The following is a 24,060-nucleotide window of genomic DNA, read 5'->3' on the forward strand; positions in this document are numbered from 1 at the left end:
TATGATTTTTTGGTAGCACTGTATTTTACAGTCCTGTTTCTCATGTACATACTATGTACTTATTATAATAATTACAATAACTATGTAATAATTAGGTACTAACCTTGAACCTACCCCTAAACCTAACCCTACCCCATGTAGTTACCTTGTATTACCAGAACTTTCTTATATAAATACACTGTAAGTACACTATAAGTACATGTTAGTACACGTACTGTAAAATAAATTGCAACCGATTTTTTCCCCCATGTCTTACATTGTTTACTTTAGAGCATTAACAATCAAAGAAAAAAAATCAATCAATCAAGATATTTCATTCATAAACTATGCTATGCTTTTTTTTTTACCACTTTGTATAAAGATGATTCTCAACTATGTTATAACGGAATGATTCAATATACTATTTTTCTTTCTGCAAAATGTGTATGTGTTAAATGAAAATTTTTAGGTTAGGTTTACTCATTATATTCAATGTATCTATAAACTAAATCTAATTTGCATATTAATGTGTTTTTTTGGGGCAACATGTAATGAAAATAGAAGCCTAAGAATGGGAGTAATAATTGACAAAAAAATTTATAATAATATTTAATATTTCATAGAATATTGAAATATAATTTCTTTCCCTGTTCATTTGTTATGTCTCCCAAAATGCGTAATAAACATGCTTTTATTCCCGGTGTCCTAATATGAACAAGTATGAAATCAACCTCCTGTTTCATAACAGAAAGTCATATTTTGATTTGAAACCCCATAACATTTTCCTGAGATGTTGATTTATAACAACTCAATTAGACAGATTTAAATTATAGATAAAATTAGACAGATTTAAATGATAATTACAAAATAATATCAAATTTCCATAAGAGTGTCACTAAATAAATATTTTGAGGACCAAGGAGAGGGAGTGGTCACGGTGAAACATCCAATCATTTGGTATCTCTGAAAAGCCCTGAATGTGATCTGTACTTATGCTTAGAATATGTGTATTACTTAGATGCTGTGTGCATCTAGACTTAAAACTGTGTCATGTACAGTCTCAGAGAAATTCACTAAAATATAATGTGCTCATATGAGGCCGCAGGGTCTTGAGAGATTATGTATATGCAATAAAAAAAAATTACTGATCAAAATTACTCACATGTAGGAATAAAGTACCATTAAATTTACACTGATGTGCCACGAAATGTGATTTGAAGTGATCTGGCACGAAAAGCCTACATGTCTGATGTATTGGCCCTAGTGTGGGCACTTCAAAATGAATAGTTTGTCAAAGTACTTAAGATACGTTACAGAAATTTAGCACTTTCTCTCTTTCAGAATAGTTGAAATGAATGAGTAAAGAGATGTGTGCCAGAAAACAAAACGGCTTAACAAAGGAACATCAGTCTGACCACAACAAGGCCTCTTCAACATGTTTCCATGACAACTGATACTATCAGAGTGGGATAGGGTTAGGGGTTCGGGTCGGAGTGGCAGAAATGACTACGTTTTGTGTTGTGAGAACAATAAGTGTTTTTCGAGATATCCCAGAGCGTACTGAGTACTGAGACTGGCTGGTGAAAAATAGATCAACGGCCTCTTTGTGCTGAGATCGTAGAAAGAATCCTGATCACAACATAAATGTAAAAAAAAAAAAAAAAAAAAAAAAATGTAGTAGTGAAACACGGTATTGATACACCATTACCTTTTTATTTACTCCACATAAAAAATAAATACAAAAAACCCCACACATACAAAATAAAAAACAGAAGTTAACTAATCTGAGAGATTCAATAGGCCTAAACAGAACATATTAGCAAACTGTTAAAATATCTCACTGCACAGCATTATTTTACAAAGATGACAACATATAGCTGCAGTCATAAACATGAAAATCAAAATCGTACATATCTCTAGGCAAGATTAGCTTATCCCCATTAGGAAGGGAAAGGGAAGAAAAAAATCTGAGAATTTCTTAAAGTCGGCCTAGATTTCGTTCGGAAAAACTGAACTGTACAACAAAGACTTTTTCTGATCAATCCGTCTTGCACAGGATTTAAAGAAGAAAAAAATGTGGAAAGTCACAATAATGCCATAAACTTAAATTAACTTATTTTGTTATTCACACCAGTCTGTGTAACCTCCAGCCCTTAAGATAACCAGAGCTAAAAAGATCCTTTACACTACATCAGTGTATTCTGGCTGACCTTCATTTTACATCCCCATCCAGTGTTTCTCAAAAACAGGCCAAAATCACCCCTGAACACCTCTGAACGAGTAGAGAACTAGAGCAAGCAACGAAAATAAAACCAAGGTTAAATGATTGCTTGAACAGGTTAGCTGGTTTTGGACTATGTGCTTTTTACTCCTCTTTAAATAAATCTTTCTCACTACTCAAGATCTGGACCTCAGCTTGTCCCTGAACAAACATGTGTACACAAGCACATACACGCTACACAATACCTGAGGCCTTGTGGAGGAAATGAATGGAATCAATTTATTTTAGCCTTTCTGTTACATAGTCAATCTATATATCTATAAATATATAAACACACACAGTGATACAGTGTGTGTGTACTTTTATGCTAATAGTAGTATTATAATTTCTCCTCGTGCTTTGTAATTGTAAGGACTTAAAGGGATAGTTCAACAAAAATAACAATGTCACCATGTCGTCCCAAACCTGAATGAATGTCTTACTTCTGTTGAATATGTCTTGTCTGTTTTTGACCAATAAGCCCAAAACAACACTGGACTTTCACTGCATGGACAAAATACACTCAAATATTCTTTTGTGTTCCACAGGACCATACTCCATACAGTTTTGGAACGAAGATGAGTACATTAAAATTTTTGGCTGAACTATTTCTTTAGCTACCTGGCAGGTCAATCTCACAGAATCTCACACACATTCAATAAACTCCCTCACTCTCAATCACAAAACACACTTGCAGACTCAAAAACAATCGTACAATGATCTCACACGAGACACAGATATGCCACAACCAGACACATGCCCTCAGAAACTGGAGAAAACGCTCAAGAGGTGACAGGCACAAGAGCACGGCACAATAAACAATGGAGGCCTAAAAGCTCTGTTTGTCCTCCTGCTCTCCTGTTTGTGTGAGTGTGTCTGTGCGTCAGTATCTGTGGGCCGGTGTTGGCCGGGGCATGTAAAAGTGCATCAGATATGCCGAGGGCAGCGTCCTCCTGGGTCAGCCATGTTCATGCCACGCATTTCTCCCTCCTCGTAGTCGTCTGTGTCCGATGAGTTCTCATCATCATAAGGAGCAGAAACCTCACTGACTGAGCTCTAAACGAGAGAGGCAAACACAGAATGAGGGATTTAAAATGACAAATGTACACACATTAGCATCCTGGATATTTGTTTTTCTTGGACATAACAAAGACATAAATAGCGACTTACCGACCGCATCATTGATTCACGGAATGGTGGGCACATCATGTGGAAGCGTGGGATTGACACATCAAACACTTCCTCTTTGTTCTTGAGCCGGTGGAATGTGTAGTGGCCTTCCATGAACTCAGAGGTGGTGGAAAACGTGGTGCAGCTGGCGTACTCGTGAGCTTTACCGGGTGTCATCACTGGAAACTCACCTGCATGTACACCATATGCAAAAAACAGATGCAGGAGATTCTTTAGGAAGTAGAGTAGCTGTCACAATGAATTATATGGACAGAAAGATACAGTTAGGCTGATGATACATGGGCAACATTTTTTAAACAATATTGCTTGAGCACTTTCACATTGAGAATGGGTAACAAATTTCTATCTGGATATTTTAGAGCGGTTGTAGGCCCTGTGTCTCACCTGGCAACATAGCTCAAAAAGTTGCCCTGTGTATCTTGATAACTCTGTTACCGATGCAAAATGTTCTGATTTACTCTTAACTTACAGGGATGTGCTCTTACCCACAACACCAGGTCCACGGACCTCCTCCACATTTCCGTTTGCATTTGTGATCTTCCAGTACCGACTGTCTAGCTGGCATGCATTCTCTGGCAGGGCCGACTTTGCCATTTCAATCCTGATGCATAAGATGGTACAGCTCATTGTATCATCCTATGTCAAGTCTTAGTATAGCTGTGTTGCATTATAGCAAATTACAGCAGAAAGCAGCTCGATCATTTTAGTAAGAACTACGTGTAAAAATTAAGCACTGAGATCTCTACTTTTTAGTAAGACACTGGGAGAATAAACAGAGGAAGTGTGCCACATGTGTGAAATGCATTATCTATGATAATAACTAAATGGATTTAACAATATAACTTGGTTTGCCAAAATCAAACAAAAACTTTTCGTTTTAGAGTTTTTGTCTTCTATTTACACCAAAGGATATAGTAAAGCAATGTCACATAAGCAACAATGCTGTTCTCTACCAAATAAAAGCATAATTGCAAAATTCATAGTGAATTTATAAAGCAGTCAAATAAATACTGCACGTTACAATTTAGACACAATTAAATAACTGAAACAACAGGCAGAACTGTTTTGCTTTTTTAGAGTAACACATATAGGTGCTTTATTACTGAATGAATCTACATAGAGAATGATCAGTTTAATGAATAATTCAGCAACCAAATGAATCCGCTGTCTGAACCAATCAGTTTAATAAATGACTCAATGACTGAATTAATTTGCCGTTTAAACAAGCCATTTAAATAACTTAATGAATTAACTCAAAGACAGCGACTTGCTGGTAACTGGGATTAAATCTAATTTCATAGTTAAATATACAATTAAACACATAGCATTGTTTTTCCGAATGCAATTTTTTTTACCTTTGTGCACCTCCTGTACCTCCTGTACCTGTAACAAAATTGTCCCTTGCAGGTCAAAATGACCCAAAGGTTTAAAGTGACCCTCATTTATTTTAGTCCAGAAAGCTCATTTTGATCCATTTTTAGATAAATTTTTTTCTAATTATCTATGTAGGTTTTTTTTTTGTGATTTTTATTTTATGTACCTTAAACTTGGGATATTTCTAAGAAAATATTAGCAAATAAGAAACTTGGTCACAGTATTTCAGTAAAAAAAAAAAAAATTGAATTGAATTTATTGGTTAAATATAGCAGTTCAATAAAAAAAAAACATGCATACATTTAATAAGATAAGAAATGCCCTAATAAAAGGTAAAACTTGCTTTGAAATCAGATTAAGGGGACTAATATTGTCTCAACAGAAAACTTAATCCCGTCATGGCTGTGATCATCATAGACAAAATCTCAGAAAATTGCACGCTACACACCAAAAGAAAAACAACAAAAAAAAAAAAAGGCAAAATGTTCTTCACTTTATCAAAGTCAAAAATATCACAGTGTATCTTTCATCACCATCAGCAGAAGCCTGGGAATGCATTCATGCACAGCTCAGCTCTTAAATATTCAGATAACAAAGCCAAATGAATGTGTGGATTTATGTAGTACCTGATTCTATAGGTGAAGAAAAGGTGTGGTGGATGGACTGAACTGAGCTCTGGCAGGAAGGAGGTAGAGACTGATACGGTGATGTCACCAGTGGTTGCTACACAGCGCTTGTCATGAACATACCTGAACAAACATAAAGGGGATAAAATGTAATGGGGCACTTATAATATGCTTTTGTAGTTTTAAATGCTGATATTAGTCACTAAAGCCTTGTTCAGACTTTCAGTCCAAATCTGATTTTTTGCATATCTGATAGTAATCTGCTTTAAATGTTTGACTGTCCACACTGTGCATTGTATATGTTCAGATATGCTTTGTGCCCCCATGGTGCTTTTTCGTTTTTACTATCTGTATTGGTTTTTGAGGAAATGACGTTGCATTTGGTGTGCATATGCTAAAAACCACCATGACAGCAATGTCGTTTGCAAAACAGATGTTGTCTTACATTGTGACAACATATTGCAATGGCTCTGGATCATTAGCATCTTATAAGACAGCTCAAATGTGCAGGTCTGCGGTCTCCGCCGAACTCAAAACTCAAAGAGGTGGGTAGACCAGCAGTACATTTTCATTTCCCACTTGACTTGCACTTCGCAACAACACAACCTTGTTTCTGCAAAGAAATTAAGCATGCATTCTACAAACAACGCATGACGCATTTACATTATATGTGGTGTGAGAAAGTGAAACAAGCAAAAAAGCTACGGTAAATCTGATCTGAAACTGATTTCCAGAAAAGCGGTTTATACATATGGATGGAGCTTGAAATGGATTTGAAGAAACTGTGTTTCACATGATTTTTTTTGTTTTTCAGACTTGCTAAATATGATCGGATTCCAATCAGATATGTACAAAAATTGGATTTGGACTGACAGTCTTTAAATGTAAGATAACGAAATATGGACCACCTGAAGATCTGGTCTCGAATGATGGGGTATTCTCCTGTTACAACATTGTCAACATAGGAAGTAAACCACTCAGTAAAATTAGGACCTGATAAAGAGAAAACAGGAGAGAGAAGAGTTGATATAATCTGAGACGGTTTATAAAACTGCAATGCAGTAATGAAGGCTTTTGCATTTTGTTACCCGTAATGAACATGTCAATCGCTGAGGGATCTTGTGCCAGTTGATCCTGTGAAGAAAATACATAAATGAGAGCTAGCAAGAAGGACTGTAATACAAAAGACAAGAACACCTCCTACTGGTCAAACTGCAACAGCGCTAGAAAAGATACCCCTCTTTTATCTAGTGCTGAAGCAGAGTTGTACTTGATGTGGTGAACTAAGTCACCTCCTGTCTGCTACAATGGAGTTGAGAGGCCTTTTAAAGAAGTAATTCGACCAAAAAATTTAAATATATTGAAATGTACTCTTACCTCCAGGACATCCAAGTACCGGTAGGTGAATTTGTTTCCTCGTCAGATTTGAGGAATTTATCATTACTCTTTATCATCACTTCTTCACCAAAGGAACCTCTGCAGTGAATGGGTGCCATCAGAAAGATAATCAAAGAACTGTTTAGGACTGTTTTCACTTTTAAGTGGTGATTGATCTGTACTTTTTTCTCTCCAGATACAGACAAGGTCACTTTTTTGTTGGAGAACCCAATATGTGACACTGGACCACAAAACCTTAAGTCGTTGGGGTATATTTGTAGCAATAGCCAAAAATACATTGTATGGGTCAAAATTATAGATTTTTCTTTTAATGTCTGGTTTTGTGGTCCAGGGTCGCATAATACAAATAGGACTCATACTTTACTGAAGAAATGGTTTAAAGTAAAAACGTCTAAATTATGGGTTTATTACAAACAAGAAGATTCTCAATTCACATTAAATGAATGGATAGACCTCTGTGATTATTGTGATGTTTTTTTTAAATCAGATGTTATTTATTCTGACAGCACCCATTGACTGCAGAGCATTTACTGAAGAACAAGTGATGTAATGTTACATTTCTCCGAGGCTGTTCCGATGAGGAAACAAGCTCACCTACATCATAGATGACCTGAGGGTGAGTAAATGTTATGCAAATTTTTCATTTTTGAGTAAACCATTCCTGTAATATTACCATTTAGTCTCCAGCAAAGATATGGTTTGTATCAGAGTTTCACTTTTCATAACTGTCCGCAAGCCCTACATAAATGCATGTTTATGCATGGAAGATTGTTGTGGTCTGAGGGTGGTGATCTAACCGGGCACTGATAGAAGATCTCACTGCGTGTTCGTCCCTCTGTGCTCTCCAAGGCCATGTACTGGCTGAGGCCAGTGTGGAAGCAAAATGTGAGTGGAAGACACTGCCGCATTCCCTTCCTCTGCTGAAATCCCCCCGCTGCGGTCTCAATGTCCAACAGGTCCTCTGAGCGATAGTGATTGGACAAAGCCATGCTGCCCATCAGCCTGTGGAGGGGGAGATCGTGCAAAGATCGGTTATGATAATGTTAAAGGATTATTGGCATTTTAACTCCATGCCAGCTTCCTTGGTTATTTACAATGTGAGTAAGAGTGTAATTTAAAAACCTTTTTGAGGTTTTTAAAGTTTACTTTAGATAAAAAGTCAGATTCTGGATTGGAATTTAAGAGTTTCTTAAAGTGTTTGCTAGTTTCCTGAGAGTACTACCAACACAATTTAATCTAATATATATATAAGAGATATTGGACTGTGAGAAACATATCAGTGGATTTTCATTTGAACCAACTCGTGTGATTCAGGAATGTCCTTTAGAATATTGTGTATAAATGAACTGAGCGCAGTGACTACTGGTAATTTCTTACAGTTAGTTGTTTGTACAACAAAAGATACTGTGGCAGTTTTTTAGACCAGAGGCTGATGACGATAATTTAAGTTTGTCTGCTTTCTTGTGTACAATCAATGTTTTTCAAATCAGTTATGACCATTTAAATAATTACTTTAATTTTCTAATCATGTTACAATGACTGACAAGTAAATAAAAAAAAAAATCTAAATAGGATTTTGAAATGATCAACATCATATTCTCAGAAGTCTTACCCAGGGACCACCAGTTTCTGTCCATTGTGTATCCTATAGGAGCAACGGTAGTCATTAGGGAGCTTGCAACCAATCTGGGCCTCAATGGTGTCTAGCTCTTCCTCCCTCACTCCCTCTACAAGGGAAAGGAAAAAAAATATTCAGTGGACAACACTTACACTAATAAAAAACCCACAGGTTTTCAAAATATGGTTGAGAGAGTGACACTGTAGACAGACCATTAAAGGTACAGGTTGTAGGACCTGCCACTAGAGGACGCACTACCAAAACAATAACAATCGCGTGGTTTGATGACGCTAAGGAAGAGTGTGGAATGATGGGATTTGTTGTCTTCTACCCAACCGCTGACGGTCATCAATCAGACGGAAAGATAAATCATGGATTTAATGCGAGTTCAACGATTTGGGTGAGTAGATTACATACAAAGTCAATGCAAAGACACGATCAGGCTATGGATATTTGGATGGATACATAAATAAGTAACACAATCCACCATAAAACGTGCAAGAAGTAAATAAGGAACTACTTGAAGCAAGCTAGTGGTTTGCTGGACGCTAGATACTACTTCCGCATTTGTCCACGACACTATTGTCATGTGGTTTCTACATCAGTAAAGGCGGTAACAAAGGGTAACTAACGTCATTGACAGGCGACTGCACTGCCCCGCGTCACTGTTTAGAATGGGAATTTTCTCATGATTTACAAGTAGTTGAAAACATTAAAGATATTGTTAGTAATCAACTGGACAAAATATATAACACTATCCTAGTGGTTTTTGGATATTTTACTGCAAATATCGTACCTTTAAGTGAAGCTATCATTCGGGGACATTTCTGATTCAGGTAGTTCTTCAGGTCATCCCAGGCTTTCTTGAGAGTGCTGTAATAGTCAATGTAACGGCCAAGATCAGCATAATATTCCCGAAACAGCTCCCTCCATGACAGGCCTTTGTGGGTTTTGTCTGCCCTTTAAAAAAAAAAAAAAAAAACAGTCATCTACACTGTATTTTGATTACAACAAATTTAAAATGTAACAAAAAAACAGAAAAATGCATATGCCATAAATGATTCAAGTTCTGAGGGCACGAGGAGTGAGCTTACTCTTTAAGGAGCCAGTGCTTCTGACAAAGTCTCTTCCACAGAGGGTTATGGCCTGTCAGCTCACTGAGTCGACGACTGACAAAACTGCAGCTGAGAAAAGAACAAGACAGATCAACAACCACACTTTCAACTTGAACTACTTGAGATGCTGGAAACACAGACTATTCAGGCAATGCATCATATGTTAAAACATAAATATCTGATCATTGCCTTGATCAATCTTCAACTGGATTTTTGTATAATACAAAGTGCAATTATGATTGTGACTTATTATTCTCAAACTATTAAGTACAAATCTTAAAGTTAAAGGGATAGTTGACCCCAAAATTAAACATATCATTCTTAAAGGTTCCCACTTATACTTAAAATTAATTGAACAAAAAATTATTTAGGTTTTCAAGAGGGGCAAATGTAGTTCAAAGTTAAGGTAACGTTAGATTTTGTAAAATTTTAAGTACCTAAATAAATTTACTATGGGTTGAAGACCTTGAGTGCAACGGAAGTCACTTTGGATAAAAGTATCAACCAAATACATCAATGTAAACGTAATAATGTATCCTTTAAAATGATGAAAATATGTAAAGTACTTTAAGGTAGCTGCTTTAAACACCGAGGGAAAACTTAGTAACATTACTGGCTATGTCACTCAAAATTCCAGATGACCAGCGTCACGTGATCATCACTGCCCATTTCCGAGAAATATAAAAATATTTATCATCAAAGCATAACTCGATGTAACATCCCCAAAGCGCAAACAGTTGCCTTCACCGTGCGGCTGCAGCAGAAATAAAGCTTTTGCTTTGCCGCTTATCGCACTAGACTGTCAACTTACATGAAGTCGTGCACTTCTATCTTCAAACATAAGATGCATGAGATGATCAAGTGTAACAGCTGACACAGATGCGTGTCCTTTCATAGCGACTTGAAATGAACATTATCGCAGTATTATTGTATTTGTCTATCAACAGTAAGTTATCTGTCTGAGTAACATCACAACCTATGCTGTTAGCATTGATAGCTAACTATGCGGGAAATATTATTTTTCAAGCGTATTCAAGAAACTTTTAATGCAGTTTTAATGCAGAGGCTGACAGAATGGCTCAAGTTGAATAACTACCTTATCAAATCACGGAAGTCCAGAAATGACAGCACCAGCAGTAAGGGATCAGACGGTAAGTTATCCAGGCTGAGCACTATGGACGTTGCCATTTTTGTTGCTAATGCAGAACCGAAGCCCCGCCCCTTCACTGCGACGACAAGAGGGCGTGTCCGCACGCTGCTCTGTTATCAAATATTGCGCACATGTCGCCAAACTAACGATTAACCAAGCGAAAATGTACGATATGAGCCGTAGGTATCTAAAGATTTTGTTTTCGATTTCACTTAACGTTCCTGACTCCTTCCTTTTGTCTTTTCTTTTTTCTTTTTTAATTTATTATACACACACACACACACACACACACACACGTGTACATATATTAATAATTTATTAATTAATAAGTCTTGTTTATATAGGTCTAAACCACAGAACACAAAAAAACGAATAATCTCCAGCCTATATTTAATTGTCGTATGAAAAATTGTCATCAGTTTAATTTAGAGCCAAACATAATAAGATTGATAAACTGCGGAATATCTGACTAATTCATAAATAATTCGCTAAAAGGACCCGGCTCACGGCAGTCGCTGCTCGCTGTATTTTCAGTAGTTATGTTGCTAAAGTGTGAAACATTTGTGAGAGTGGTTTAACAAGCCTTAACAGAGCCGAACATTAAATCATTCAGTTCTTCTATTTTAATACAACTTTGGCATTTATTCAAGTAATTTATAAGGCTGAAATAATGTGTTTACCACCTGTTTTATATCACCTGAAGATGGCGTCACAGGTCCATTTTCTCTCTGGTGTTCTCAAGGTCAAAGCCGTCAAACATTGCCGCTTCATGAATCACAGAGAGCTCCATGCTTTAAAAGGAACGAGTTCCAAACCTTAAAGATATTACTAAAGCAGTTAGAAAAAATGACCTGACCAAATAATATTGACTAATCCTACAGTCATACCATTGTCATTATTAGTAGCCTATGATGGACGCCTGTCCTGAGGTGCTGTTCCTCTGTACAAGAAAACATCTCTCCTCTAATCTCAGATTCTTCACTTATGCTTTCCTCAGGACAAATGCAGAGACATCTGTCTAAATCTTATCTTGTAATAAAATCAGTGAAAAGTCATTTTGTGTTATTATTGTAAGTAAAAAAAAAGTGTACAAATTAATGTGTCAGTAAGAATGTGAGAATATTTTATTTATTTTTTTACCATATGCACTACTGGCACACAAGAAAGTGAGAGAAGTGTATGAACAAACCTAGTGCCCAAGGAGCACAAGCTTGGTGGCACCAGGCAAAATCACAAAAAATAAAGGCCTAGATATCAGAAACGTAAATGTAAAAATAACCATATTTATCAAATCCCTGTCTTTGATGTTGTTTAACTTTTTAGCTCAAACAGCAGCACATAGTGCTAGCAACGCCAAGGTCATGGATTCCCAGCAAATTCATGAACTGATCAATTGCGATGTAAGGTGCATTGGATAAAAGCATCTGCCAAATGCATCAATAAAACAGCCTTTCTTCATTACGACACTCCTACACTACATACATCATTATTTTAAGAATCTCTCTATACTGTGAGTGTATATATAAAGATCTGCTACAGCACACCCAGTGTGTGAAGGTGAGTTCATGCAGCTCTGACGTAAAGGCTGACGTACAGCCACTTTGGTGATGAAGAGGGTGGGCTGCAGTGACAGACTTCTCCTTATTGAGGAGGGGTTGCCAGTGCCAGCCATCTAAGCCCTCCCCTTTGATTATCTCCCTTTTGCTCTGTCTGCCAGGCTGAGTTTCAGACATTGCATCACGAACACACACACACATACACGTGCCACTCTATGTCTCTAGCAGCTCTCCACTCATCTCCTCTCTCCTCCTCCTTCTCTTCCTCTCTCACCATGGAGTCACATCACTGAAGAGTGCATTGTTCCTCCTGTTTGCTCCTCTTCTCTCCTCTGCACTTGATTCGGTGTGTTTGGGTGTCTGTTTCAAGGTGGGAATGCTCGTGTCTGCGACAGCGCTGTTGGGGGCTACGCTGGGAACCGTGTCTGGAGTGTTGACTCTGTGTGGTCTCTCCCTGCTTTGCAAGAGCTGTAAAAAGGGGAAACTTCAGAGAGGGGACGAGACTGACCCAGAGAAAGCCAAACCCAGTATCCTGCATACTCTGACACAGGTAAGACCAATACTCATGGACCAGGTTTGGTTTTAAATGCAGACACAGACAAGAGCTTGTACATGAACAAACAGAGATGAGAACACAGGCTGGGGTATGCAACGAGCGAAATGTTCTGACTCACCTGAGTGGAAGGATGGAAGTGGCACTTACATAACACAGGTTAGCTCACTGAGGCAGAAACAATGATACTTTACTAAAAATGATTTTTTTGCATGCATCTGAAAACTCTTTACTGGATGACTGTGTCATCATGCCTGCTCATAATATAACATTATGGTGTAAATGTACTAAAATTTATGTTCTACTCTATGATTACATAGTACATACATTGTAAATTAAATTTAATGGCTGCTGTATTTGTGTATATGTCACCTTATTTCATATTACTGGTGCTTGGTGTAGTAGGAGCAGAAAAACCAAAACAATCTAATGTCAATTTGTATTTCATAATTTGATGAACTGTTGGTTAATTTGTATGATCTCATTCATGCCTTTTCATATGATTTGCTCACTCCCCATATGACAGTTATGTTAGGGGTGGGCATTCATGCTTACTTATTTTCCTAAAAAATATTTTTTATTAATATCAGTGCTGCAAATCAAAATAGAAATATCAAAACCAACCATCTGTGTTCTCAAATCAGATCAGTTCTCTCACAGAACTCTTGATGATTTCAAAGAACATTGAGTTCATCCTGTAACAGGCAAGTTAAGAATGGTGAGGGACTAGTGTTTTATTATTAGAATCTTCTCCAGAGTGCCTTTATATAAAGGTAATTAGTTTAGAAATGATTTGTCTGTCTGTGATTTTGTATACAGTATGTGCACACACTCGTGTACATACTCACACGCTGGTGTTGTTGGGTATCTCCTGAGCTTTCCCTGAAACAGTCTAGAGTCACGACTCACACACACAATTGTTCTTCTCTCATGACTTCTGTCATGTCTTTCTATTGACTTGTATTGTTTATCTTGAGCTAATTATATTTCCCATCCACTGCCTGTAAATGTAAACCTTACTGAAACATTTTTGCATTTGAACATTTTATGTTTTTTTTTCTTTAATGTTTATTAAGATGTTTTTCTCATAGGGACCATCGTCTCACAATGTACATGATTTCAGATTTTACTATCCTTTTGGGGACACTTTGGTTGTCATGATGTTTGCAAAAACTGACCCCTCCACACACACACTTCCTTTCATAGCCTTTATATATTAATATCTTTGTATATTGATGCAGTCAGTAATAATCCCTTGCGGATTGCTGAAGGAAGACCAATAGGGATATCAAAAATAGACGTCACACAAACAAAGCATCAAAATTTATCAAAAGCAAAATATCTTTATTAACTTAGGGGCTTTCTTATGACTGTATGTTTCATTGAGGTTTTGAAGTCTAGAGCCTGAAAAAAACAGGAAAGCATGAATGAAAAAATCAATACCAGAACACTCCATTTCCCTCAGGTGGGCTGTTATCATGCTGAAATAGAGTGCACAGAGAAAGGAGCGAGAGAGGATATTCTTATACACCTCTCATCTTCCTACATCTCCCACTTTATTAATAATAAATACTGGTGCAGTGAGACAGTGCCCGCCTGCTTTAAAATCCAATATGAGATTGACCTAATGCTAAATATATACTGTATACTGATACACATGCACACACAATCACATTATTCTTCAGTGTGGTGTTTTTTAGACACAGTCAGCAAATTAACTAATCAGTTTTCGCTAATGTCTGCCTCAGATTACATTTTAATTGGGCATATCAAAAGAGGCTGAAATATCTCAGAGGGAAATCTATCCTATTACAATCTGTGCCATCTCTTTCTTAAATGGAGAGAATGATTGTGGGATTGTAGGGATTTTTGATTTCACATATTCCAGTCATAAAAATTGAATTAACGTTATTACATGGAAAGTTACAGTATTTAGCTAAATTTGGATGAAGAAATCAAATGGTAGGGCTCTGCACCTAATCCCATTGAGATACGGACAAGTGTCTGTGAATATACCTCCACAAAAAGACTGCTAATGAAATATCTCTGTACATTCTGCATGTCTCTGTGTGAATGAATAGCTCAGGTTCATCTGCCCCACATACTCAAGCACTCGTGACCCTTGCGGTGTTTTCAGCATCAAAAACGATATATGTATATTGAAATTTTAAATAACTGAACTGTTAATGTTTTATGCATTCATTTGATTACTACAGTTTTTTTATTGTATTTGTATTACATGATAAAACATTAAAAACATAAAACAAAAACAAAAAACATTTCGTATAGCACTATTATTGTTAAAAGGTTCATAAATGATTATATTATCATTAAAAGAACAAACAGAATTTGAAGGGGAAATAGTTGATTTCACAAGGGATGGATTAATGTCCCTGTATTTCTCGTCACTTTTAAATGCCCCTGTTTCATGTCAAGGTGGTTAAAAATAATGCAGAGTACAGAATATGTCTGTGTAATATAAGGTTTGAATATGGAAATGATTCATTCACGCTGAGCCAATATTACTTTTTTTATCATTGGGCTGATAGTCTAATTTTATTGCATATATTCTTTGCTGGATTGGCACTGTAAAGATAATACCTGGCATGATCAATGTTTTCTAGATATTCCATCATAATTAAAAACTAATTCTCAGCAGGGTGAAAGCCTGACGGTTAGAGTAAAATACAATTTTTTTACCTGTCTATTCTCATAACCAATCATGTTTTTTTCTCTTTCTTCTTTATGCACATGTTTTAGTTCAGTGTGCAGAAATGCACAGAACCCATCCAGCCTCAAGCATCTTTGAAGTTTCCTCAAATCTACCGCCCCAAACCTTCTGTTACTTCTCAAGAGGTAGTAAACTACAAAGAACATGGAGCTGCCAATGACACGTCTGCTGCTGAGCTCGACACCTGTAACCAGGCAACCGAACGTGAGGAGGTCTTCTCCCTCCCGCGGCAAGGTAAGGAAATGACAGCTAAAATCTAATTGAACTTAATGGGGGAGGCTGTATGTGTGCGGGTGTGTTTGTGTGACGAGGTTTTCTGTGCAATCCAGACTTCCAATGCATTCCAGCCAGGGAGAGAGACCTGCTAATTTCAGCCAGTCTGAATTCAGGAAAATCCGAGTTGACTATTTATGAGGCTGAAAAATTCATCTCACCCCTTAAGGCATAAGATGCAAACTGGAATTTCAGCCATTAAATACCATTAACATGTTAGAAACTAGTGTCATTTGCTGCTGCTGTTAAAATCTGTGCATATATGCCACAGAGACAGTTGATAACCTCTCGCATTAAAGTAATAAAACCTGCTACTATAATCATGACTGTTGGTTGACATGCATTGATCTGACTCACAGTTAAATCACTCCATGTGAAGGTTACATACAATATAATAATTCATGATCAAGACCTTCCTTTCTGAGCAACACTTGACGTTTATCCGCCCACTAGCGGATGCAGAAAAAGAAAGATAAGTGCTAACTTTTTTGAAAAATGTAAAAGCATGTGTACTGTTTTTCTCAATGCTGTGCTGCGTTGGCAGACCAACAGCGTGATATCACGTATGATTGCTTGCATAGGAACATTTTATATGCATTGTTGTTGCTTACATTGTGTATTTATGATGCTGTGTGTCTTCAAGCAGCACTCACGAATGAATGAATCCTAACTTAATCAATGTTATTGATTGATTCAGTTATGTCACTGATTCCATGACTCACTTTAAAAAGATAGTTACTTGTCGCCACCTTACTGGCTCGTCAATGTAAGCTGCAGAAAAAGTCACTGAACAATCCTCACCACTAATGCATACAAACAGTGAAAAGTCCCAGGAGAACCAGGAGTAACTATAGTCTGTATTGCTTTTCTGGATTTAAGAATCCAAAGGATTTGAATAAGAAATTGTGCACCTAAAATAGCCTTTATTTACCCAGAGTTGAATCTCACTTATATTAATTTTCTTCATATTAGTTTCCACAGATGAAACTCCATGTACATCTGAGCAAACTGGTGCCATGACGACAAGTAGCTCCATCCTATATCCCAAACTGCACTTCTCCATCAGCCTGCACAAAGAAAATGGAGAGCTACACATCAGCATTGTAGAAGGTAATAAACATTCATCTACATGTTTCTAGAAATATATTGGGGCACCTGTGAATTGCAGGTGAAACTCAGACTACATTGTGTAGCATGCCTTTGAAGATAATTTACCAACTAGTGTTTCAAAGGATACATACAATAAGTGTCAATATCTGGATTCCTGTGGAAATGCTGTCAAGTTGTAACAAGACTAATTTATCAGCACTTCACTCAGACACTGTCTGCAATCACAAATTCACAGTTTCATCTTTTTAACTTCAGAAATGTGATTACACACATAAACACAAAAATACACAAAAGTCAGAAAGCATTTCCACAGGAATCACTGTACCACCAGGATCATTTTCAAAAGAAATAAACAAAAATACACAGTTGTTTGAAAAAGAAAAATCTTTGAGTTAAATGTAGAGCTAAGTTTAAGCTGAAGTACTAAAATCACAAAAAACAAAACTGAAATTAAATAAATTAGTGCTGAATATAAATATTGAATGTAAATATTGAAAAAAACTTTAAAATAAAAAAAATAAAACATAACCCAAAAGAATATTAATACATACTATAACATTATATAAATAATACTAAAATAATACTAATTTAAGTTATTTACAGATAATTTGGCTGCTGCTACCAAATCATTGATTCAGTGAATTTAGTAAAACTTGACAACCGAGTTAGATTGTTTCTCAAAATAATAATTCACACTGAACTGGATCAACAGATTTATTCAAATGAACAAACAAGCTCGCACAAAAACATGTCTCAAGAAGTTTGTGTCAATTAAAGACAATATGTGTTTTAAATTCAGCTTAATGTATGTAGCTCAAGCGAACTGATATCCTTTAGATGCTGAGTCTTAAGCTTAAAAAAAATGTCTGGAGTCTGTGCTCACTGCAAATAAGGCCAAAATATCAATGCAAAGGCAGTAACAAACACATCAGATGCAGATACAAGCAATTCTGCACTCATCCCCTAGCTATGCTCTAGGAGCATTTTTTCAAGGTCACACAACATGAGCAGATATCTTTAAAAAGCAGGCTTTGGTGTTGTTCTTGTAATCATTTATGGCTCAGCCAGGTGTTTTGTGTTAGTGGGATAGAGGTGTCACTGTACAGTGGTTTTGCTCTGCTTTCAAGGCTGGAACAGAGGGAGGTTTTGATATTCAAACTCTCTGTGATTAAACCAATGTTTGAGAGAAATAAAAGCCTCTTTCAGGCAGCTTAAAGCCTCTTAATCACATAATTACCATTTCAATAGTAGCAGCCGTGATTGATACACATCATTATTGGTAATTAGTGTAAATCTGCTTTAAACTCAAAACCTCTATTCTGCTCATCTAAACAGGAAAAAGGGAGAGGATCAGTCATGCCGGCTGAGATGTAGAAATGAATGAAAGTGAGGAGTCATAAAAAAGAGAGCAAGTGACGCTTGGTGCTTCGGTGGCTTGGAGCAGCTTCATGTGGCCTAATTTGTCATCCTGCCCCTTGTTATAATATGACTCATATTCTCTTTTTTCCACAGCTGAGAATATATCAGTGGAGGCCGGATGTGAGGGATATATATCAGGGTGTGTGAGCATCTCTGAAGAGCAGAAGCACGCTCACACAGCCGTCCACAAGCTGGCAGCGCATGTGCAGTGGGGAGAGGAGCTGGTGTTCGCTCTTCCCATGGAGGGCACAGAAGACACAGACAGTCTAGATGGAGAGGTGGCTCTCTCACTTCACTGCTGTGATCGATTCTCCCATAATTCCACTCTGGGCACGATGCGCTTTAAGCTGGCTGATATAAGCATGATGTTGGATGCTGATTGCTGGGTTGATTTACAGCCACCCAAACAGGTGAGGAATCATTGCTTAATATGTCCACGACTGCAACATTCAGCGCTGTTCATTTCAGCTGAGTGATACAGTTAATATCAACTTTGTCAGCTGGATGTATCACAAAGTAAACTTCATCGCTGTGGTATTTGATGATCCTCATCATAATTCCTTTTGGGGTTTACTGTGTGCTAATAATACATACATGGATGTAAAATACTGATTAGAGCGAAAAAATATTTTCTTGTTAAATATAATTTACATTCTCAAAACAAAAACTTCTTCAGAATACAAATATGCAAACATTTTATGATTTATTGGTATTTAACATTTTATAAACTGCTGCAAAATAGAGAGACACAACTTGCCATCACAAATAAACAATTACACAAATATACACCCACTGATTGCCATTTGACCAATCAGAATATAGTGCTCCAGTAAGCTATGTAATAAATAGGAATTTAACTTAGTGGATAATAAAACCACATTGGTGTGGACAATGCCTACAGTATGTACTTGTAGATGCAGTGAAATATATCAATGGACTGTTCAAAGGAAATTTGTACAGTTTGTACTACATATTTATTGAACTTTAAACAGTGTTCAGCCTGACCGAGACCCCATTAGCATGCATGACCTTTAAACCTGATTTCTAGGTTAGAGAGGTGGAAAAGTCAGTCAGTGAATCATGCTGGTGTTTTGTGTTGGATTGTTACTGATGCACCCATGCACACATGTTGGTTTTTATGTTTTATGGGGACTCTCCAGGCGTAATGGCTTCTTTACTGTACAAACTGTGTACATTTGGTGCATTTTTTAATTTTATGTATAATGCTTTATAAAGATATTCATAATGTGTTGTAATGCATTATATCTTTTCATAAATAAGTATAACCAAAGTTAAAATGTATTATAATATTTGAAGGTTTGTTTGTCATTTGTTTTAAAACTGTGATTACAATTATCCATGAGATCATAAAATGCATTAAAAGTGCATTACAAGGCATTAATCATGTATTGGAACTACTTGAATAATGTATTGTAAAGTGTTAACAAACATTTTTTTGTACATTTTTAAAGCTATTTTAATTATGATGACTCCAATGTTTTGTAACAATATTACAAAATATAAAAATACAATATAAAAAAGTAAAAATATTACAATATTAGTACAGCAGTAGGTAATATTCTTCTTACTTTATTATGACTTTATTATGGGATGCTGACCATGTGATTATGTGTTTCTCAGTCTCCACAAGTACAAAGTGCACATATTGACAGTTTACAAATAGCTCAGACATTTCTTTTGGACATCCATATATGTGAGGGTCATTACTCATAAAAGGTGGAAGAAGAATTGATCTGAGACTTTATTTTAAGATATTGTGCTGCCTCTACACCTTGTTCGCTTCGAATCAACCTCCTGGGTCCCAAACCGTACACACACACACACACACACACACACACACATGCATGCATGCACACACACACATGCAGTCCACCCCCACTGCTGTGTGATCTGTTGACGATTTCATAGTCCTAGAGCAAAAGATCTTTATCTGCGTCATCACACCTCCCAGAGGAGATCCGGTTCTAACAGACACACACACAGACATGCCAAGAATTACTAACTACCACTGGACTGCAGAGAGCAAGAGAGAGAAAGAGACAGAGAGAGAGAGAGAGAGAGAGAGAGAGAGAGAGAGAGAGAGAGAGAGAGGGAGAGGGAGGAAGTAATGCCTGAGCGGGCCTGGAAGTATTTGGTGTGTGTGTGTTTGTGTATTTTGCATGTACTGTATGTAACGGTCCAGGCCTGTGATGAAAATGATGACGCAGGTTGAACTGGGTTGTATAAGCACTATTAAAAATATATTATTTGCTCATTTGTTCACATACTCTTTATTCTTTTGAGTGCCCTTATTTACCATATGATTCATGTTTGATTATTCAGGATAGGGCTTTGGCTTATGAAGACCTTGGACTCTTTTATTTTCTACCTTCTAATTTCATTCTTGCAGCTAAATATCATTGATGAATGAGGAAATGATACAGAAACTTATGTACTGTCGTATATGGGCAGATGTCTGCATGCACTGAATGTGATTTCAATTCATGTCCAAACTTTATCAGTTTGAATATTACTGTGCTAATTTGACTCAATTACAAGAATGTTAATCAAAATAATGATTGCATATTGTTCATTTGAATAATATTTAAATTATATAAATTATATAAAGAAAATGCCATGTTCTGCTCATGCAGCTGATTATGGGGCAGAGTGAAGGCAGAGGCAGAGGCAGATTAGTATAAGGTCATAATGCTAATGAAATCCCATCATTCAGAGCGTTTAATGTGAGGACTGTGTTGACAAAATGACAATTTTAAATCCGCAACTTTTACCCTGAGGAAGGAGCTGGCCACATTCAGTCTGCCTCACAAATTACCAGAACATTTGCATGAAATGATTATTTATGCAGTCAAAAGCCAAATTCATTAGAAAGATCTTTATGAATATGCAAATTCTAAAAGCTATATTTATGTGAACAGAGAGTTAAAAAGTAAAATATCATGAGCCTATATATATATATATATATATATATATATATATATATAAAATAAAAAATAATAATAAATAAATAAATAAATAAATACATATATTTATTTATTTATTTATTTATTTATTATTAATATTTTTTATTATTATTATTTATTTATTTATTTTTTTCAGGTCAATGCTTTTATTGAAAAAAAGCTTTAACCAAGGGTTTCTTTGTCTTTTTCTGCAGGAAGTGGCATCATCAGCTGGAGAACTACTACTGTCGCTCAGTTATCTGCCAGCAGCCAATAGACTTGGGGTGGTGGTAATGAAGGCTAGAGGACTTCATTCAGACAAACTGAAAGACAACATAGGTATTTACTACCAACATATGACCATATCAACACTTAAATTAATGTGTGAACATTAAAAATAATCCAAAGTCAACTATTACATTATCATCTGTATTATCTGTATTCTAAGATGTAAAGTGAACTACAGCAGCTCAAAACAATGCATTTAGGAATTAAATTAAATTAAATTAAATACACTACCAATCAAAAGTCTGGATTTTTTTTTAAAGATGTCTCATTCTCACCCAGGCTGCATTTATTTGATACAATAAATACAATAAAAAACTGTAATATTGTGAAGTATTATTACAATTTAAAAGAATTATTTTCTATTTTATTATATTTTCAAATGGAACTTGTTCCATTGAAGACTGGAAGGTCACAGGAAGACATTATATATTCAAATAGAAAGCAGTTCTTTTAAAACTGAAATAATATTTCACAATACTGTAAATGCAGCCTAGGTAATAACGTAAAAAAAACATTCAAATGTCATTCAAAAAACTGGTTCTAAATAAATAAATATGATACATACAATATTAATGTCAATAGGTGTAATAAAGAGAACACTGTTTCCTGTATGTTTTCCGATAGATTTATCGGTAAAGCTGACCTTGAAACACCAAAATGCCAAGCTGAAGAAGAAGCAGACGCGGCGAGTGAAGCACAAGATGAATCCGGTCTGGAATGAGATGATGATGTTGGAGCTGCCCAGTGAGCTTTTGGCTAAATCCAGCGTGGAGTTGGAGGTACTGAACCTGGCCAGTCCCGGGACCCTGCTCCCTCTGGGCCGCTGCATGCTGGGGCTTCACACCTCCGGCACCGGCCTGCAGCACTGGAAACAGATGCTAGATAATCCACGCAAGCAAATTGCAATGTGGCATCCACTTTACACCTAAGAATACAGGTTAATGTTCTACAAATCACCACCTACAGTACATGCAATGATTGGTTAAACATGGTTGGTTGGAGTTTTATGATAGTACTCTATTCCTGTGTAGAAATATGTAGTACTCCAATATAATAAATATTTTACTAGATATAATGAGTGAATGCAGTTGTTATCGTTAAGTATCATGAAACTATTTTCTCTGAAGGTAAAAGCTGTGGGAGACAGTCACATACAGTACAGTACTAATATTGTTACACAGTAGTTTAGAGTATTTTAATGTACACAGTGCTGCATTTACCTTTGGTGTTGTTTGTTAATGTGTCTTCAAATTACTCAATGCTATTTTACACTGGTCCGACTTGGAGCCATCCTCATCTCCTAATACTTGTCAGATATAAAATATGACTGAACAGCCCACCCAGTCAATATCATAGTGACTGATGGGAGAGAGAAGCAAACGGCTCTGATCTTATACACTGTAGAGTGTAAAGCCTGACTGGATCAGATCAGGACAAATGTTAAACTATTGTATCTAACCAGGTTTGGCAGAACGGATGTTCCTCATAATATTAGGGTAAAACAATCTTTGTCAGTTGTAGCCCTTATATGATCTGCAGGCAGAGTTTTATTGTCAGTTTATTGTGGTTGGGAACACTTACAGAGTTTAAAAAACACATTTAAATATAAATAATAAATTTTTAAGTTTAATAGCAAGTAGTTTTGGTTTTCCTGTTATGAAGGCTTATGGATCCTCTTAGTAACCAGTAACACACTAGATAAATATACAGGGTCTCAATAGGGCAGCTTTACTCTTTTCAAGATGCATGTATACAGAAAAAAATGTAAATCTACCACTGTCTTCTAATTTGAAAAATGTAAATATATATAAACAGCAGAATATGCATACTATATGTGTATTAGTAGGATGATAGATCACAACAGGTGCTGCCTGGCTCCATGAAGTTTATCATTTATCATCATTATTCACTTGAGTGTAATGGAGGATGATGCTTTCTACCATTACTATACTTAAGGACATTTTGAACTGCTAACTGGAGTGAAAATTACTCCGTTTGGAGACCTTTGAAAGTCTGTTTTTTTATTGTATTTTATTTTTATTTTTAATCATAATTATAATAAAGGTAATTGCAAATGTTGCAATTCAGATTTTTTTTCTCATAGCTTTGGGAAATCAAAATCTGAATTGTTAATAAAAAGTACAGACACATAATTGCGAGATATAATCTAACAAATCTTAGAAAACGATTGCGAGACATTAACTTTGAATTCAGAATTTATTTCTTGTTATTCCAAATTTTCATCTCACAATTCTTTATATCTCACAATTCTCCCTCTCTGATAAAAACTTGCAATTATAAGTTAACATTTTGCCCTTCTGATCTTTTTTTCCTGCAATTGTTATAACTCAGAATTGTGAGATAAAGTCACAATTACCTTTTTTATTCCTTTATTCTGTGGCAAAAATGAGCTTCCATATATTTCACTTATCAAACTACAGATCTATAGCTCAATG

At 36.2% G+C, this 24,060-nt stretch overlaps 2 protein-coding genes across 2 annotated transcripts; one reads left to right on the forward strand and one right to left on the reverse strand.

Annotated features, from left to right (window-relative positions):
* Positions 1-2,467: 2,467 nt before the first annotated feature.
* On the reverse strand, positions 2,468-10,788 carry fbxo3 (F-box protein 3). The gene is made up of 11 exons (XM_059532604.1): positions 10,658-10,788; positions 9,541-9,630; positions 9,243-9,406; positions 8,441-8,555; positions 7,626-7,830; positions 6,519-6,564; positions 6,339-6,423; positions 5,431-5,553; positions 3,916-4,031; positions 3,410-3,600; positions 2,468-3,295 (listed from the first exon to the last, which is right to left on the reverse strand). Exons 1-11 carry the CDS (start codon positions 10,747-10,749, stop codon positions 3,167-3,169), a joined length of 1,356 nt encoding a protein of 451 aa, XP_059388587.1. The 5' UTR covers positions 10,750-10,788; the 3' UTR covers positions 2,468-3,166.
* A 1,630-nt stretch (positions 10,789-12,418) lies between these two features.
* Positions 12,419-23,687, forward strand: syt13 (synaptotagmin XIII). Its single transcript, XM_059532616.1, has 6 exons — positions 12,419-12,817; positions 15,581-15,785; positions 16,797-16,934; positions 18,447-18,763; positions 21,532-21,655; positions 22,229-23,687. Exons 1-6 carry the CDS (start codon positions 12,644-12,646, stop codon positions 22,531-22,533), a joined length of 1,263 nt encoding a protein of 420 aa, XP_059388599.1. The 5' UTR covers positions 12,419-12,643; the 3' UTR covers positions 22,534-23,687.
* Positions 23,688-24,060: the final 373 nt, after the last annotated feature.

Source organism: Carassius carassius, chromosome 3 (assembly GCF_963082965.1).
Source record: "Carassius carassius chromosome 3, fCarCar2.1, whole genome shotgun sequence".
Lineage (NCBI taxonomy): Eukaryota > Metazoa > Chordata > Actinopteri > Cypriniformes > Cyprinidae > Carassius > Carassius carassius.